Source organism: Eriocheir sinensis, chromosome 40, assembly GCF_024679095.1.
Source record: "Eriocheir sinensis breed Jianghai 21 chromosome 40, ASM2467909v1, whole genome shotgun sequence".
In the NCBI taxonomy this organism is placed as follows: domain Eukaryota; kingdom Metazoa; phylum Arthropoda; class Malacostraca; order Decapoda; family Varunidae; genus Eriocheir; species Eriocheir sinensis.
In genome coordinates, this window is record NC_066548.1 from 3,361,305 (window position 1) to 3,380,625 (window position 19,321).

The window sequence follows — 19,321 nt, forward strand, 5'->3', positions numbered from 1 at the left end:
AGGAGCCGCTGCCAATGTAAGTGTCTGGGGCGTGCTAGCCAAATGCTCCTCAACCCGTCCACCCTTGCCTCCTGCTGTTATAGGGTGTCACAGAAGCTCTAGTGCAGCATTTTCTTACCGCGGAACGTGATCGCATGCTTACTTCCAACAAAATAAGTCCATGTATTGATTAATCTAAAAAAAGGACTTCCGACAGCACAATTATATGGGCATTGCACGAACAGGAGTTTCCATGCTCAGGAAATGCGACATGATACCACGATGGATCAATAAAAAGGTGCAAGAATTATAGCAATTTATTACGTTTTTATTTGTATAGACAAGTATATTAGGAGAGAGAGAGAGAGAGAGAGAGAGAGAGAGAGAGAGAGAGAGAGAGAGAGAGAGAGAGAGAGAGATTAATAAAGAATTTTGAAGCTGAATATAACTTTAAAAAAATAATATCGTGACTATTTGACTTGAGAGTAACGCAAACCTATAAAAACGTAATTAATTATGTGTTTATATGTTTGTTTCTTATGATTAAGTGAGATTCCGTCTATGAAAATCAATATGCATATGAATAACTTAGCATGGCATGACAACTGGGCATCGGCAAGACACTCGACACCATTAGATAACAGTTGTACGTATGATTAATGTATATCATGATGAGAGAGAGAGAGAGAGAGAGAGAGAGAGAGAGAGAGAGAGAGAGAGAGAGACTAGAAACGTAAATAAATAAAAATCTTTTGTTATTTTGGTGAAAGTCGCGAGAAGTGTTTAGGGGAAAGATTGCAGGAGTTCCCGAGAGAATTATGAGAAAAAAAGACTGAGGAAAGGCTTTTTATTATAGCCGTGTGTAACTGAAAGGGGCGGTTATAGGCAAGTAGGTAATATAATGACATGTACAAGAACATTCCCCTTTCTGTTCATAACGAATGTAAGAAAAATCCAAGTTTAATGAAAAATCTTGAGCAGAGCCGCCCTTGAATCGCTGTGGATCATGTTGCTACTCGCCAAACTCTACCTTTGCCAATTTTTTCTATTAATATTTCGTTATTTTTGCTATTATTTTGCCGGGAAAGAACCTGAGCCCGCGGACGCATATACAAAGGTGTGCTAACCAATGCCCATCGATGTAAGAATGATATTTAGTCTAAATATTTGGCTACATATTTTTGTCTATTTATTTATCTTTTTTTTTTCATTCTTATCTATTTATATATTCTTTCGAGAGGGGTTATGCTCGCACGACATTACTTCTCTTATAGTGTGACCTTGATATTTACAGTTTCCAGAAGACCTCTCTCTCTCTCTCTCTCTCTCTCTCTCTCTCTCTCTCTCTCTCTCTCTCTCTCTCTGTGTGTGTGTGTGTGTGCGTGTGTGTGCACTAATGAAGCTGAAATACTCCGTAAATATTTATGAAACGTATGAGAGGAACACACACACACACACACACACACACACACACACACACACATATTGATGAGGTAAAACATGAACAATTAAATTAATACTTTAACGGAAATGTCTCGCCAGAGTGAGCACGTCCGTTGCCTTTGTCTTACAAGTTACAAGTTGTTGCATCCGCCTATCCGGTAGAGTGAATCATCACCTTGCCGAGGCGATGGTAGCGATTTTTTTCTTTGCTTCTAGCTCAACCTCTTGCCTATAGTGTTTTGTCAGTTTTCTACTACTACTACTACTACTACTCATCTATTTTAACAGAAGTAATATTATGAAAAGTGAAGAACAATAATTAGGTTGGATAAATGCTGCTGTTTTCTCTTTATATATTTACAGACCAATAGCGTTTGACTTATTTCGTCATTACTGGCATTGTTCGTATGAACGGATATTTATAAGTATAACGCACTAAGGAAAATGCAAGTCAGTGTTGGAGCATCCATGCCTGAATATGGATGCTCTAATCATCTAATCTAATGTAAAGTTTGAATGACTTGGAACATATTCGTAGATAACTTTCCAGGATTTTTTTGAGTCGTGGGAAAGTAATGTAAAGGAAGTAAGTTAAATAGAAAATGGATCTTTTTTGATGTGTGTGTGTGTGTGTGTGTGTGTGTGTGTATTTACCTATTTGTTGTCTACCGGGCCCGAGCTAAGCTTTAATATCCCTTCTCCCCGTGTGTGTGTGTGTGTGTGTGTGTGTGAAAATGAGATCTGTTACACCCGTTATCTAAGCACATCGCGAGGAACTTTTCTCTTTTTTTTCTTGTTGACAGAAGGTAACTCAAGGAAGTGGGTAGTCTGCCAAAGCAGCCATATTTATTTTTCCGCTTATTGAGAATATGCCTATATACACACCCAAGGAACGTGGACGGCTCTGCCAACCAAACTTTCCCCAGACTGCAAAATAGGAAGGGAAACGATTTTTATTCATCACACAACCCTTTTCTGCACAGTAACTAGGATTCATAGATACTTAACTATCACATGGTATAAACAAATTTTATCTATTCCACAAGCCCTTTTCCATGTCACTATAGATGGGGATAATGAAGGACATGTTGATCTGTTACTATAATATAGAAAGATATACATTTATCACTTGTCTCGTTATCTCTAACTGTGACTAATGGAGGACACACCTAGAATTATAATTATAAATGCTATATTTATCACGAGTTTAACTGTATTTACGGTTAAATAGGTATAACCTGTGACGGGAGTGGTGCATACAGACATGGTTTTAACTGTCAGGTATATGTAACTATCTCTGTAGTAGACGGATGGGTGACCAGGGGATCAATATGTTAATGATCACGTGATGAGGGCCGATAAGCCTGCAGCAATAGTTGGCTGGGAGTTGAGTTGCCGGGCACGTGGGCTAAGGTGACACTCTGCATGCACGTCAAGCATATCTTGCCTATGTTCAAGTGAAGCGAGGATGTATTTAAAAAGCCTATGACAGGTTGTTCAGCCCCAGCATCTTCAAAGTATCCATGTAAATTCTACATCGCATAGCCATAAAACTAAGTTGCCAACCAATAAATTTATAAATTGCTATATAGCTAGAGGATCTCCCTGCATGGCATCACGAGCTAGTGTTAAAACAAGGCAACGTAGATTTATATGCAAGAAAAATAACCTGCAGCTCGTTATAAACACATTTACAGTAAATCGCGAAAATAAACCTCAGAGAAGAGTCTATCGATCCCGTGTAGCGTGACGTCACAGGCGAGATTCAAAGAGTTCAAGAACTTTGGTAAATACAGTCTTTTAAAACTCTGCTGTACATCATCTACTCACCGTTCCTTAGTCTTTCTGCCCTTTCAGAATTTTTGCGGTATCATTGCAGTATGAGATTATCGTCTGAAGGGTACCATGTACGTATATTTGTGTAATAATCGAAGACGCATCCCAAGCTTGTGTTCCAGCAGTGCGCGGCCCCAGCCTGGGAAGCCTCGCCCGTCCTCAGTCCTCGGTCGTTACTGCTGTCGTTGATATGAACACTGGCGTTATGATGATTTCCCGTTCACAACAGTAGTGGATCAGTGGTAAATAACTCAGTTTAGTCAACACTTCTCAGCTATAGTAGTGATGGCTCCCATTATATGCAACCCGAAAGTGTATGATGTATGACTGCCGTAGGCGCCTTCATGAATTCCGATGTCTATTGAATGTCTGGGCCACCGAGCAGCAGGATCTGTTGCATTTATGTACCATTTTCGTAACAGTAGTCTCGTAACACTGTATGGCGGTGCAGGCCTGGTGGATGTAGATGGGTTGGGACACGTGCGGCGTCCTTGAACAGGCAAATTCAACACGGCCGTGATGTAACATTGCTGTTCTGGTATTCGGTATGGGTCCAGAAATTGTGTCCTCCGCCGTATCTGTCATGGCACGAAAGTCCATTCTTTCAGTGTATTGCTGAGAATTAGTTCTTGACATGGAGTGAACGGCGGCGCAGTATTGAGCGTGCTGCGTAGCCTCGCGCGGGGCCTCCGCCTTCTCCTTCACTCTCACTCTCTCCGCCGTGTGGGCAGCGACGGCAGCTCCCGCGCCGCCCGGGGAGGAAGTTTAGTTAAAATACACGGATTTCCTCATGCTGACGCGCTAGACTTGTTCATAATTGGCGACTGCCCCTTGGCGATTACCCCAATGAAAGTGACTAGCGGAATGAGGCGCCTGTGATGCTACAATCCTATCATGCAATGACCGGTTCCCAAGCTGGCCTCGGCAGCATTGTGTGGCTGGAGTAATGGAGGAGCTTATCGAAATGGATGTGGTGGAGTGGCTGTTGTATAGGCAGGTTGGGAAACTTTATTTTCTGTGTCATTCCTAGTGTTAATTTAGTAAACCCTACTTTCCAACATCAGAACTGTGGCAGAATGGGTGGCGACGTTGTAGGTGCCCCATCCCCTCCCCTCCCTCACTCCCCCTCGCCCGCTGGCTAGCCTCGCACGGGCCCCGCCGGCACCTTCGCCCCTATATATCGAAACATTAGCAGTCCTATGTTGATAATATACTTGATCCAGTTCTGGGTAAGCAGTGACAGAAGGCGAACATACTAGTGACCTTTTTTCAGCCAGTAACTGGGGCGATCAATGAAGCAAGCAATCAATGGCGACGGGGGAGAAAAAGAACATGTCTGACTTTAGTGTTTGCCTTTCACGAAACATTTATTATTTCATATTGTCCCATTTACAAGCTTCTTATCGTGCTATAAAGTATCATACGGAACAACTTCCTTCCCGTGATTATTATAATATTCGAGGTTGAGGGAGGTGAACATTCGACCTTGATGTGGTTATCAGTATCCAACACATTGTATGCAGATAATAGTGAAACGGAGATAAGATTTAGACCAGACGTCGACAGACGCACATTGATCATCAACTTTAATGACAGCACATATAAGACAGCCGTGTTGTTACACAAATACCGAAACAGCAAGTGCTGGCAACTCATCTTATTTTTTTTTTAATATTTTAAAGAGGCAGTATGTATCCGTCTGGAAGCTAGTTCTGCTCTCTATATCAGTCATCTGCTAAAATGTGAGAGAAACGGAGTTGTAGCTCGTGTCTAAATGAGAACAGACGCATACTTATGGGAGTGGCGAGTTAGAAATAAAAGAGGTTAATAGGTAACACAAGAGAGAGAGGGGGAGTCACATTCTCAGTTTCATTTGTTGAATTCTCATCGTATCTATAAGTGCCATGTATTCTCGTCTACATACTACCTTTACTGTGTTCTATTAGTGTACTGTACAAATATTAAGAAATTGCTGTGTGTGTGTGTGTGTGTGTGTGTGTGAGAGAGAGAGAAAGAGAGAATTAATTATAGTCAACGCGCTGCCCCCACGAAGAAGAAAAAAATGTACTGGTCATGCAGCCCATAGTTTCTCATAGAGCGGCTTCAGCATCATCAGTTGTTGTTATTTTAGAGTAATAGTAGTAGTTGTAGCAGTAGTGATAGCGGTATTTTTCTATATGATTTTATTTAGCAACATTACCCGAGCAATAATGGTATTTAATTGGTTAACAATAAGGTGACTGGAAGAGCCGGTAGTTCGTACATGGTAGTAGTAGACCAGTAGAGTAGCATTTTTTTTTTCGTCTACCAATGTGGCACACCAAAGTAGTACATGAGGGTATAGTAGTAGTAGTATATAGTTGTAGAAGTATTAGTATTAGTAGTAGAAGTAACAGTAGTAGTAGTCCTTATTGTTGTTGCAGCAGTTGGCTTGTAATATCAGGGGGTTTAATTTACTTTGAGAGGGCTGTTATCACACCGTTATCAGAGAGAGAGAGAGAGAGAGAGAGAGAGAGAGAGAGAGAATCATCATGGCTAGTACAATCTGAATCACGTATATAGAGACATTTTTAACACAGAACAAGACTATTACGACGATTTAATCCAAATCGCTGATTTATATACATATAGTTTTCCCACTTTCATCCTTTTCCCTTTGTGCCTCTTAATTTGGTGTAAACTCACCATCATACCATGCACACTTCTTCCACAGGGATAGATAGAATGGAAGAGCAGCAGAGCCCATCAAAAGAAGAGAAGGAAGATGGGGAACTGGAGGAGGGAGAGCTGGAAGAGGACGAGGTGGAGGAGCCCTCTCCAAGCAAAGGCCAGGGGGACGGGGGCGTGGCTGGCAGTAAAGGTGGCTCAGAGGGTAACGCCCACACGCCCATAGTCCCAGATGTAAAGGATGAGGGAAAGAAGGAGAGAAGAGAGGTGAGGCATTGGTATTTTAGGTCTACCAGCTGTTGAAATTCTCAATAAAATATACTTTGTTGGGATTAAAAAAACTAAATGCCTTATGGATATATATTTGACCTACCAACAGAGTATACATAAGGAGGAGAAGAAGAGGAAACACAGGGATGATGAAGAGGAAAAGAGAAAAAAGAAAAAAAAGAAAAGGAAACATGTGAATAGTGAGGAAGAGGAAGATTCCACAAACCCAAAAGTAGGTAATGTGAATGTCTCATTGAGAGCTTTACAGTCATGGACTTATATCACTTTTTTTAATATAAATACCACTGGCTTTATCAATTTTTTTGGGTTTCAGGATCTTATGATAAGATAGAAGCCTTGACATAAGCTGCTTGTGGGTGTGAAATTTAGTGTGAATACTGAATCCTGACATTTACTTAATTTTTTTGTGTGTATTGAAGATGAGTTACTCTAGTATAGGAATTCAGTTGCAGTTTGCTAAGAGTGAAACTACTTTTTTCTTAAATGTTATTGTAAATTAATGTGTACCGGTATCATGTTATTGGCGTTATAAAAGATATCTGCAGTTGAAGAGGATATTTAGGCCTATATAAGAATTAAATTAAAGAATTAATAATGTGGTTGCTTTCATGGTATGTCTAAACTATGTGACTACAATATAATCATTAGCATTTTTTCATTTATCATCATTTCTTTTGATATTTTTAAGATTGTCACATAACTATTAATTAATACATTTTTATTCCATAGCTTCACCCACACAAAATGATTGTCCCAACATTTGACAAGAATATGGAGTTTGATGCAATGCTGCAGCAAGAAATGCTTCTGCGTGGGCGTTCTCCTCCTCCAGGCATGGTTCCCTTTGGTCCACCTCCTGGGGCTTTTGGGGGGCCTCCTCACCCAATGTATCGTGGAAGGCCCATGTCAGGTAATAGAAATTTTGAAGAAGTGGTTTTCATTGTCTTATTAGAATTTTTCTTGCTAGTTATTCTTTAAGAGGTGTTGAGATCATAGTTTTATTTTCCGCTCATATTTAACAAAATTGTACAGAGTAGGCTGATGATTTGGGCAATTTGAGAATTTTGTCATAGAAGTAATTAATACCTTAGTGTTGCAATTATGCTTCTAATTAAGAGCTGTCCAGATAGATGATTTAGGAATGTGTATTTTCAGCATTTTCTGTCTTCAGTATCCATCTGGTTACTTCTGAAATGATGGATGTGGTGGTATATTAAATTATTGTAGAACAGTGGCATAGACTGATTGCCATCCATTTAAGCATCATCAGCTAGTATTAGTATTATATTAAGTGGAAGCTTATTCACGAGTTTTCTTATGGTCAGTCTTTACCCCTGACTGTTCTGGAGGTGAATCTGCATGATTTATTTTCCAAGAATTTACTGAGCGAGCAGGATTCCTTAAGCTTTTGTTGCATAAGTCAGTGAGAGAATATGATTTGGTTCCATATATTGGAAACACTAACCTTATATTTTCTGCTTGCCTTACGTTAATTTGCTTTGCATCAGGGAGCTTTCACCATGTGTGTGTGTGTGTGTGTGTGTGCATATATATATATATATATATATATATATATATATATATATATATATATATATATATATATATATATATATATATATATATATATATATATATAATCAAGCATTGAGAGGAAAGTTTTGAATGGGAGCCCTTTGATGTTTTAAGAAAACAAAATATGCATCTAATTCACAGAGCATCAGACATAGGTACATAAAAACAAACATAGTTTTGCTGCCATCTTAAATAGAAAGTGAATGGAAAAATGTTTTAATGAAGCAAAAGATGTTAGCAATGATGATAACTTAAAGTTTTTAGAATATATTATTTTTTTCATATGTTATACCAAAAATTAATAATAATCTTGCAGTTTTCTTATATGCTTTTTTCTTCACCAGATTATGACTCATTTGACTCTGGGTCAGATTCTGAAATGCGAGAGCGACAGGCACGCCGCCCTCGAAGACCCAACAGGAGATTCAGAAGATCCCGTTCGAGATCCCGATCTCCTTCTCGGAAAAATGAGGCTATTTGCATGTATTATATGCAAGGCAGCTGCCAGAGGGTGAGAACTGTTGTCTTAATGGAAAGCCAGTCATAAAACTATTAAGAATTAGAGTAAATGGAATTATTATAATATCATATGCAATGACTTATTTGAGAACACAGTTGTTGCTTTGCTTTAATAATGGTCAATTTGTCACTAATTGATATTTATTTATATATGTCATGTCTTCTCTGTGTTAAAAGTGTCCAAAGGATTACTGTGACATATATTTGTATTGCTTAATTCCAGGGAAAAGGATGCCCATATTCCCATGACATTCAGCCACAGCGGAAAATGGAGTTATGTAAATTTTACATGATGGACTGTTGTGCCAAAAAAGACAAATGTCTGTATATGCACAAAGACTTCCCATGCAAGCACTACCACACTGGTGTGAAATGCATTTCATCTGATAAATGCAAGTTCAGCCATGACCCTCTTTCAGATGCTGCTCGAACTGTTTTATTGAAGGTTAGTATGGCCTACAGTGGTAAAAAAATTCTTACTTTTTTATATTTTATTACATTTTATTAAGGTCATGGATTAACTAATTGTGGATAGTCAGTAAGATTTCATAATTATTATGGCAACTGTCATTATAATGGCTATTAAAGTAGAATAGCCACTGTCAGTATCTTGGGTACTCAGTGTAGGAATGGCAGTGCGATCTCTTTACTGGACATTCTGTGCTCAAGGATTAACCTACCTGTGTAAATACAGAACTCTGATTATTGATGCCACACAACTAGATGAAAATTAAGATAATAAAATTAATGTTGAACAATGATCATGACTTTTCCATATTATCCTTACAACATTAACTTTCAGCATATTGAGTTGGCCCCAAAGGACATCCTTGGTGACTTCCCTCGACTGACTAAGGATGCTGCACATCTTGTGGTGGCTATCACTGAAGCCCATCGGAGGGGAGACCCAATGGATGTTGAAAATATACCCGGTATTATGGATTTCAAGGGCAGAGGCTTTAAATGTAAGTATTTTAATTAATTAGTTATATGAAATGCTGCTGTACAAAGTTTTTCATCATCTTTCCAATAAGGATATTCTTAATGCTTTGACATTCTTTATTATATCAGACATGAAATACAATGTTGATAAGTATAAATATAAAATACTAATAGTAAACTTTTTCCCCTTGTAGATGTAGATAAGGCTATAAAAAACATATTCAAGAAACAAGAGGCAAGAATGAAAAATATGCCGAATGACCAGTCCTACCTTGAGGGTATGGGGGAGAGGTCCCCTGAACACCACCAGCAGCACCACCACCACCAACCCCACATGTATCCCCACCAACACATGCATAACCACCAACACCATCCACACCAGCATCAACACCCACACCAGCACCAACACCCTCACCCTCACCCTCACTCTCACTCTCACTCTCACCCTCACTCCCACCCTCACTCCCAGCAGCAGCAGCAGCAGCACCATCCTGAAGAAGATGGCATGACTCCTCCCAGACGTACATTCACGCCACCACTAAGTATGTACAGTCCATTGTTACAGATCAGTCGTAAGCAAATGATTTTGTATGTGAGGCATCTAGTAAAGAAAAGATAAACTCACTAAAAGAGAGTTTTGAGAGAAATAGGATTGAAGTCTGTGCATTTTCAAAATCTAAAAACAAAAAATTGTTATCAGTTCTCCTCAGGAAGGTTGCAGTTGAAAAGATTTTTGATTTAGAATATTATCCATATGGTAAAGAAGTTGTGAAGTATGATTAAGAATTTTCTTCATCACCATCTATTTTTCCTCAGTTTTGTAATATTAATCAAGGTTAGATATTAGATGACCTTCCTCCAACTACATCTATCCAATGCTTCCTCCTCTTTTAACACAGAGTGGCTAGGTCCTTCTCCACATTTCCTCTAGGTCTTTTTCATTAACACCTCCTGCACCATGTACTTCCTTCCAGGGGATACCAGCTATATGCCTTAACGTTCTTCTGTTGCATTTTATCATCATTAGAGCCCAGAACTCTGCTTCCTCTAAGATAAACTACAAGCTCGCAAGAGTTTTGAAAATCACTTCAACAGCTGCTCCTAACCTTTTCAAAGCAACCACAATGGCCAGTGGCAGGTTGGGCCTTCACTACATGCAGGCACTTGTTGCTTTGTGTAGGGACTTCCATGTCTGGCCTAGTTTTCTTTTCCTCTTTGCTTGCATTTGGTTTTAATAATTTTTCCCGGTGGAGCAAAAGTGAGGTGCTGATTGGCCCCACAAGGTGAGGCGCTGATTGTCTCAAAATATAACTTGCTGTGCCAGCAGTTGGTGGACTGGGCATAAAGTTCATATTTCCCAGTTTCACAACTAAACCCAGGTGCTTCACCCAGCCCAGGAGTTTTGAACCACTATAATTGGCCTGAATTTTCAGTAATTGAAAGGCAAACTAACCCTACCATTTCTTGCTGTAAAATAAAACAGGCCTCATAGAAAACAGGATACAAGTATTGCATTTTTGTTTTGGTTGCACTTCATATAGTAATGAAGGTGTATAATTTCCATTTCATATTTTTTATTACATGTTTTTTATGGTAATTGTACTTTTATGAGAGGAACCATGAAAACCATTTTTTGTTTGTTTCAGATGAAGAAAGAGGAAGCAGTGAATCCCCCAAGAAAAGTGCCAGCAGTAGCAGCAGCGTCTCAAACAACCCCCACATGAATAATGCAACAACTGGTAGTCATAGCCAAGGAGGCCCCAGTGCTAATAGGAAACTTGGAAGTTTTATGACGGCTCGTATGCCTCAGAAGCAACGAGAACTATTTGAGCGCATTGAGCAGCAACACTCTGTCCAGCACGAGCAGGAAGACATAACAGAAGGTGGACTAGATGATACACCTATTAACCCTAACAATGTCAACTGGTACTCAAGTGATGAGGATGGTGAAACACCCTCTACAGGGAAACTGCAAGGGCAGGGACCGGTAAGATATTATAGTTAAAAAAAAAAAAAAAAAAAAAAAAAGTGAATTTTATTGCAAAAAATGTTTAAAGGAGCATTAATAAATGCAGTATATTGAGTGTGTGTGTGTGTGTGTGTTTGTGTGTGTGTGTGTGTGTGTGTGTATACATAATTTCTTAATATCTCATCAATATGCATACTTTTTTTTATCTTCCTTCCATGGCCTCTGAGTCTCTTGTATTCCATGTTATTAGATCATCCTTATCCACTTTTTCCTTCCCAGTGTAGGTATGTGTGTGTGTGTGTGTGTGTGGTTTTTACCATAATTTGTCTTCTCTGAGTGATGATATTGAGGTCTTTCATTCACAGAGCTTGAACACAGGTGGTAACTCCCCAGGTAGGACACCACCATTACGCTCACCAACTGGATCCTCAAGCACTTTCACAGCCACAGAGAAACAAGGCAATAGTCAGGACAGTTCTTCAGCACCGCAAAAAGATGCTTTCTCTGGCATCAACTTGGATAACATCAACATCTCTTCAGATCTGGCAAGTGTTTTGTCAGCTCTAAAGAATCAGAATGCAGCTAGTAATAATAGGTAAGCTTTTTATGGTGCTTTTTTATTTTCACTTGTGTTTATTGTTTAGCAGTAATGTTTATTTTACTCAAGTGAGATGTCACTTTCTCTTCGCTACTGCCATCATGAACAATAGTAGAATGATAAGATGGGTGATTCAGTACATTACTGGGTTGCGACACTGATGAGGGAGATTTAATAAATCTGTGAAACTAAGAAAATCCTTAATTGCATTGACATTTCCTTCTCTGTGAGGAGGATGAAATGTTTCTAGTATTCAAAAACAAAATAATACCACAAAACTTAAATAATTACATAATTAAGCAAGCTTCTTGCTCATTCATCCACTTTTTTCAATAAAATATGTTAGATAAACTTGCAGGACCTAATTTTCTGCATGCTGTGTTATAGGAATACATGGTTACTTGTGTTGTGCATGTTTTTGGTGGTAGAGGCAGTGGCCATGATGCCAAAGAGGTACATCAAAATTATAAATGCTCAGATAAATATATTTTGGGGCATGCGTGTTTATGTATTCTTTTAGATAAGTATGCTGATATGTACTACACTTAGATAAATGACAAAGTATTTGCCATGTCACTCAACCAACCCCTTAAACTGGGAAAAAAAAAAGAACAATGCATTGGTTCGATTCTGGTGCTGAGTAGTTAGTAGCCTGCCTTATTATTGATTTCAAACTCCTCATCATATTACACACACATATAGATAACCACTCCCCTACTCACACCTAACACAAATCCAATAAAATGCATACATCCTGCCATCACAAAAAGAGTCCCTTGCAGACCGGGATCCCATCTCTTTACTTCAAGACCCTCCTCCACCAGTAGACCCCAATAAGGCTTCCTTGGACAGGCAAAACAGCAGTACTTGTTTGCCTCCTCTTTGGACACCTTTCATCTTTTCAAGCATACAGACATGAAGTGATTATTGCAGATTCCCCCATTTTGTCAAAAAAATTATCCTACCATACAAGAACTAAATATTAAATATCTTCTACTATAGTCAGTTCACCCAAGTCTGAGGTGTGCATTATTGTGCGCTGGCAACCTGTTGTCCCACGGTGTGTCTGATTGCGTGGATAAATTATATCATAGCCTGTGCATAGGAAACAGTTGTCAGAGTCAATAATATGCAGGCAACAATAACAAATACCATCAGTTATAGTCGATTTTGAGTTAAAAATTATTAGTAATGTCTCAAACACCTGTTTTGTTAATATAAATTCTCGGTGGCGGACAGCGCCGAGGCTGTTTAGTAATTATGATCAGTGATCTTGTAAATTAACAAAACGGGTGTTTGCGACGGTACTAATATTTTTTAACTCAAAATCAACCATAATTGATAGTATTTGTTATTGTTGTCTGCATATTATTGACTCTGACAACTGTTTCCAATGCGTAGGCTATGATATGTTATCCACGCAATCGGACATGCCGTGGGACGACCGGTTGCCAGTGCACGATAATTCACACCTCAGACTTGGGTGAACCGACTATACATTGCCCAACCTTAATACAAATCAGACACTATTGCAATATTCTCTCTCTTTAATATGGTCTTGGCTCACAGCAATGGTGGATTACCTAGGAGCTTGCAGGTTCCTTTAAAGTGTACCCAAGGGCAGAAATGATGAAGAGGTAGATACAAGTTAATTATATACCATATGATCTTCCATTCAACTACACAATCTTGTATCAATGTATTGAATCCTTCAGGAGACTGTGACCTGTTGTAGAAAAGAAGTTAGGGGAATAGAAAAATTCCTGCCCACTCATCAGTTTCCTATATCATTGAACACGTGTGGCACCTTTCACCACACAGGTAGTAACAGGTAGATTTTCATACCACTATTAAAAATAAAGTTTCGTTAACATAGTTTAAATGTTTGCTGTAGCAATATTGCATTCATGTTTTTCATTTCACTCTTGGGACGCAGCTGATTACTTTAATGTTCAAACAAGAGAGACAACTAGAAATATTCTGTTCATTGGCTGATGTTTTACATGAGTTTCTTGTAAGTTCTGTGATTGGTAGAATTAAATTTGAGGTTTACAACTTGGTGCTCTCAAGTGAGTTGATCTACAAACAATGTAATATGGCAGTTTGGTTGGGCAGCACAGTACAGTGCTGTAAGGCAGTGACTGTGTATGCAGTCTCTTGTAGGATGTGGAAAGTATGGAGAGAGTTGTGGGTGAATGATTTGAAGGACACCACATCAACACTCAGTTTTGATCCTTAAATGAAGATTTTAAATAAGCTTGATGATTATTCTCTGGAGCAATTTTGAGAGTTTGTCATTCAAGCAAGTGCCTATGCACAAAAAAACACAATGTAGAATGCATGCATGCACAGGGCAGTCTAATAAAAGGATTTTGATGAGCTGAAATTTTATATAAAATTGTTTTCATGTTGATTTTTTTTATATATTAGGACATTAAGATTTAATTATTTCTTCAATTAATATCAATGAAATGTATGCTTTGTGTTGTTCATGAATTTTTTTATATTTCAGAAACACCAGTGAAGACCTTGGGAAAGACCAAAGAATGTCATCCCCAAGAGGAAAGAATCCCAGGGAAGTACCAAAAAACTTTAGAGACATGAGCGTAGATCAGGAAATGTCAAGAGGCTCAAGAGAAGGGAGCAGAACCATTGGGGATATGTACAGAGATTCTCGAGATATAATCCAAAGTCCCAGGGAGGGTGCAGACTACAATCCATGGCAAAGAGATCAAATGCCTATTACTGCTCAGCAAGATCCATGGGACCACCTCAAAATGGATCCCTCAAAAGATCAACAAAGGAATTTTCAGGATATTCGGGAGTCTCCAGATGTGGAACGTGATCAACGACATAGGAAAAAGGATGTTGATTTAAGAGTGATACCAGGAGTTGATACTAGAAGTGAGAGTTCAAATGTGAAAGGTATGCATTATGACACAGACATGAGAATATCAAGTGAATCATCAATATATGATGTAGACTTAAGACAGCTAAGCTTACCTAATAATTACCAGAGTGCTGAAGAGGAAATTAATACAATGCCATTCAAAGTGCCGGTACACACCCCAGCCAAAGAAATCTTTGCTTCCATTTCTTCTCATTCACCAATGTATTATCAGCTTGTCAAAGTGACTATCCCTAAACCGAATTTTACCCATCTGAAAATAAATAAAGATGATCCAAGAATTATGGAAGATCCAAGAATTCGAAGGATGTTAAGAAGAAGCTCCACAGAAGATGCTTCCAACCGAAGCCCACGGGCACCGTCCAGATATGAAATGGATGTGCCAATAAGTCCACCACAAACAAAAGGGGACTTGAAGCCTTCTGATGCTGATTCCAGAGATCCAAGAGTAGGCACAAGAGACCCAAGAAGTGAGGCTCGTTCAGACACGAGAGGTGAGATGAGAGTAGACCCACGGATGAATGTCAGAGTTGATCCTCGAGTCAGTAACAGAGGTGATCCAAGAGGTGATGCTCGAGATCCACGGACAGAGCAAATGGGTGATATGAGAAATCAAGACATGAGAATGGGTGGAATGTATGGAGGTGGAAACAATTGTGCAATGATGGATGGAGGAATGCAGTACATGAACATGGGTCCAGGTCCAGGTCCAGGTCCAGGTCCAGGTCCTGGTCCTGGTCCTGGTTCAGGTTCAGGTCCTGGACCAATGGGTCCCATGATGGGTCAGAATAATATGAATCCAAGAGATAAACCAGGTCTACTTGGCCCTGCCCCAGCACCATTCTCCTCAGGGTATCCTTCTCATCCTCCTCATAATATGGGACCGAGAATGCCACCTTTCATGATGGGTCCAAACAGTGGCTACTACGATGATGAAGGTGGAGATATGATGGGAGGTGGGGGATATCCTCCTCAGGGTGGCCCTGGCCCAGGATGGGGCGGTCGAATGCCAGGAAATGACCCAAGATTAAATCGAGAAATGGGAGAAGGAGGCAGGTCATACACGCCACCTCCAGTCTCATAAGGGATATAACCTGTTTATATGAGCATTTCATTAGGTAAAGAATATAGCCTGTGGCTATTGCTTCCCTGTGTGTTCCAAACCTCTTCACTCTGTGTAGTTAAGGGATGAGCTAAGGTTGCTATTGTATGATAGGATGAAAGTCTGTCTGAAAGTGCAAGTCAGATAGATACATATTGATTGTTTATTGTTGCAGTTGCCTGGAACTACTTTGTTTCTTTAATCAGTAAGTTGCCCCCCCCCCCCCAAAAAAAAATACTGATAAAATGTTGATATAAATAAATATTTCACCTTTAGTTAGGACATCACCATCTGGTTTCATGTGGAAAGCAGAATGAGGTTAGTGACACAGAACTGTGAAATCATAAAAAAAGATCAGACACAAATTTAAACTATCGGAAAAGGAAAGATTGCCCAGTGAAATCACATTTCTCATGAAGCAAGGGGAGGATCAGACCCTCACAGCCTCCACTAATCTTTCTGTATTGCAGCAGACTATTTCTGAAGGGTCAGACATTTGGGATGCTCTCTTTTACACACACGCATAGCTCAAATGGTATGGTTAGAGCACCGCGCTGCAAGACTTCACGGCCAAAATCTGTATAGTTTCAGTGGATCACAGGCAACCACAGTATTTGATTTAGAGTGATAATCCTCATGAGCTTAGGCAAGGATTTGATTGCCACAGCCACCCATCGTTTTTATGTATTGTAGGAACACACATGCCATGCCATGTATCTATGATAATGCATTGGGGGTCACCAACTGGCAATTATGTGTATACATACATCCTACATAACAAACAGTTCTTGGCTTTATATTCATAACATCACTTTCAGACTACGGGACTTGCTCATAGGTGTTGAATAGGCAGACTCTAAAAAGAAGTGTTGGTCATACTTAGCTGGGGGAGTCCATAGACTGTTCTGATCGATAACTTGCTTCTTCAGTATAATTTTTTTCTATGCCCCTTATTCTTGATTGATAAGGGAACAGGATAGTTCTGTGGCAGTGTAACAATAAGAATTAAAAGATTTTTTCTTTCTCTCTCTCTCTTTCTTTTCACCTCTTTCTTGTGAATTTGGAGTGTGTGACTATATGAGAAATCTTTGGCTAAGCTGTACATAAGAAGCTGGAGGGGAGTGAGCCATGGTGGCTGAACAAGTACAAAATAATGAAGTGCTGTATTATGTTACTTTGTCAATGCTCAATAGGCAGAGCTGTACATTTAATTTCTGCTGAATTTCATGTATAATCCATGGAGTAGGAGATGGTTTGTGCATTGATAGAAGCTTTTCTTTATAACTAATCTCTCTCTCTCTCTCTCTCTCTCTCTCTCTCTCTCTCTCTCTCTCTCTCTCTCTCTCTCTCTCTCTCTCTCTCGATGTGATGATATTCTCTCATTAAATAGTGAATTGCGAAGCATCCATAACCCAATTTGTTATGTTTGTTATGTTATTTTTTCTCCAGACTTTATCAAGCCAAATGTATGTAAAGCTCACACACACACACACACACACACACACACACACATTTATCTCTGCTGTGATTATTTCGAGTGGCATTGTAAACCTATGTATATAAGTAACCAACTGGATTTTAAAGTCATTGTATATACCTTGTCCATTTTTGTTCTTGTTTTATATGTCTGTGTTTTGTATGTATATGTGTGGACATACATGGTTGATTATGTTGAGCTTTTGTGGTCTAGGATGGATGTTTGTAAGTATATTGTTTCAGGATTTTTTTCTTTTAATTAAAGGGATTTTCAATACTTTCTCAGCAAGGGATACTCATGATGTGTAAGAATTTCTTTAGTCTGTATGCAAGTTTGTTTAGCTCTGCAGAAAGATGACATGAGAGGAAAGCATTGCATATACTCATTATTGCTCATAATATAGTGATGTTGTGTACATACAAGTTGTTTCCATGTTTTCTTTGTTTAATAATGATGCAGCAAGCTTTAGTACAAAGTGGTGTGATACCACCCTTTTGGGTAAAATAACACTTATTGCCTAAAATTCATTGAGTATATGTATCACTATTTTGGGGGATATTTTAAGTGCTTCAGTATGCATCTTCATATATTTATGTACAAAATTTTCTCTATCTATTTTGTAGCAATCCCTTTTGAGTATAGGATTATGTGTACTGATTAAGATCTAACATTCATAGCCTTTGTAGCATGTTCACCACGTGTTCAAATAATTTCCAGTGCTAAATTTGAAGTTTACCATATACTATTACCAATTTCTTTTGTAAGTTATGTGCTGGGAACATTAACTATATATGTGGGTAATTCACTTACTTGTATTTTCCCGGATAATCTACAAGATCATGTGTCCTGGAACTGAAGCCTTCGGGTTATTACCCTTGCCGTAGCCAGACCCTGGGTATCGGGACACGACCCCAAACAGTTACTGATTCTCAGCAGTCCGCACCCATTCACTGCTGTGTGGACAAGGGTACCAGTGTATGGAAACTGGTCATCTGTCTCTACTCCGTCTTGGAATCAAATCCGGGGATATTTCGGCTGTGAGTCCAATGTGCTGCACTATGGAGCATGTATCTCTCTCTCACACACACACACACACACACACAGCGTAAGCCCAGGCCCTGTAAAATTACAACTAGGTAAATACAACTAGGTAAATACACACGTAGCTGTAGTGCAGTGGTTAGTGTTTGCCCCATAACCAAGAGGTCTCAGGTTTGATCCCCGGGCGGTTTGGAGATGGGTGGACATTGGACAGTCTATGCCTCCTGTCCACCCAGCAGTGAATGGGTAGTACCGGGTGTCAGTCAGTGTTGTGTAGCACTTCCCAGGTGTGTGTGGGTGTAAGGTTTCAGCCGTATCCAAAGATCCATCACTTGTGAACTCCACACTCATTCAGGGATGGTATTTGCTGGCAATCGTGTCAGACCTCGGTGGATTACACACACACAGACACAGACACACCACAAAATAAATGGTGAAAAATCATAGCATAATGAAAATAGACCATGAATGATCAAGTTTAGCGTAAGTTTATATTGTATTCTTCAATATGAATCAGGAAATAAACTCTCCTAAGTCATATAAAAGTACAAGTGTTTTACAAGTACAGTAAACCCTCAGTAATCGGACATTATCGGATGGGCTAAATCAGACTTTCAGGGTTCCGAACACATCCATGAATCAATGAAAAAAAAATCTGGGATATATGGCGCGTGTCTGGACAGTGTCGCGAAGGATGTTGTCAGTCAGTCGGAGTGATTAATATTATTTGTAGCTATAGGGCTTTGGCGTGAGTCTCTGATCGCGTGATTTCTTCTACCTGCAACAATAAACAATCAATCAATCAAACAAAGGCTGCCTCACCTCCCTCGTGAACCACCATTGGCGAGGGCAAGAGAAACGCAGCCGCTCATTTTTTTCTCGATTGTATAGACATGCAGGGAAGTCAAATTAATTTTCAAGTTCAACATAAGTTTAGATCTGCGTGCACTAGATGCAACTCGTAACTTATTCAC

At 39.4% G+C, this 19,321-nt stretch overlaps 1 protein-coding gene across 6 annotated transcripts; it reads left to right on the plus strand.

The window, feature by feature from the left end:
- The first annotated feature begins 3,160 nt into the window (after nucleotides 1-3,160).
- Nucleotides 3,161-18,163, plus strand: LOC127009227 (zinc finger CCCH domain-containing protein 6-like). Of its 6 annotated transcripts, none has more exons than XM_050882089.1 (11): nucleotides 3,161-3,500; nucleotides 5,972-6,192; nucleotides 6,305-6,427; nucleotides 6,946-7,126; nucleotides 8,136-8,302; nucleotides 8,534-8,755; nucleotides 9,113-9,275; nucleotides 9,447-9,794; nucleotides 10,899-11,239; nucleotides 11,587-11,816; nucleotides 14,332-18,163. In XM_050882089.1, exons 2-11 carry the CDS (start codon nucleotides 5,983-5,985, stop codon nucleotides 15,809-15,811), a joined length of 3,465 nt encoding a protein of 1,154 aa, XP_050738046.1. In that variant the 5' UTR covers nucleotides 3,161-3,500; nucleotides 5,972-5,982; the 3' UTR covers nucleotides 15,812-18,163. The 6 variants fall into 6 exon arrangements, with proteins under 6 accessions (XP_050738046.1, XP_050738047.1, XP_050738044.1 ...); XM_050882090.1 differs by lacking the exon at nucleotides 3,161-3,500 and adding an exon at nucleotides 3,544-3,803; XM_050882087.1 differs by lacking the exon at nucleotides 3,161-3,500 and adding an exon at nucleotides 3,832-4,251.
- Nucleotides 18,164-19,321: the final 1,158 nt, after the last annotated feature.

Bases quoted from the DNA above. Each gene is read 5' to 3' on its own strand.
- LOC127009227 (XM_050882087.1), top strand. From the start codon at position 4,227: ATGTGGTGGAGTGGCTGTTGTATAG. The intron at 8,756-9,112 runs GTTAGTATGGCC...ATTAACTTTCAG, and splicing joins CTCGAACTGTTTTATTGAAG to CATATTGAGTTGGCCCCAAA. The intron at 11,240-11,586 runs GTAAGATATTAT...TTTCATTCACAG, and splicing joins AACTGCAAGGGCAGGGACCG to AGCTTGAACACAGGTGGTAA.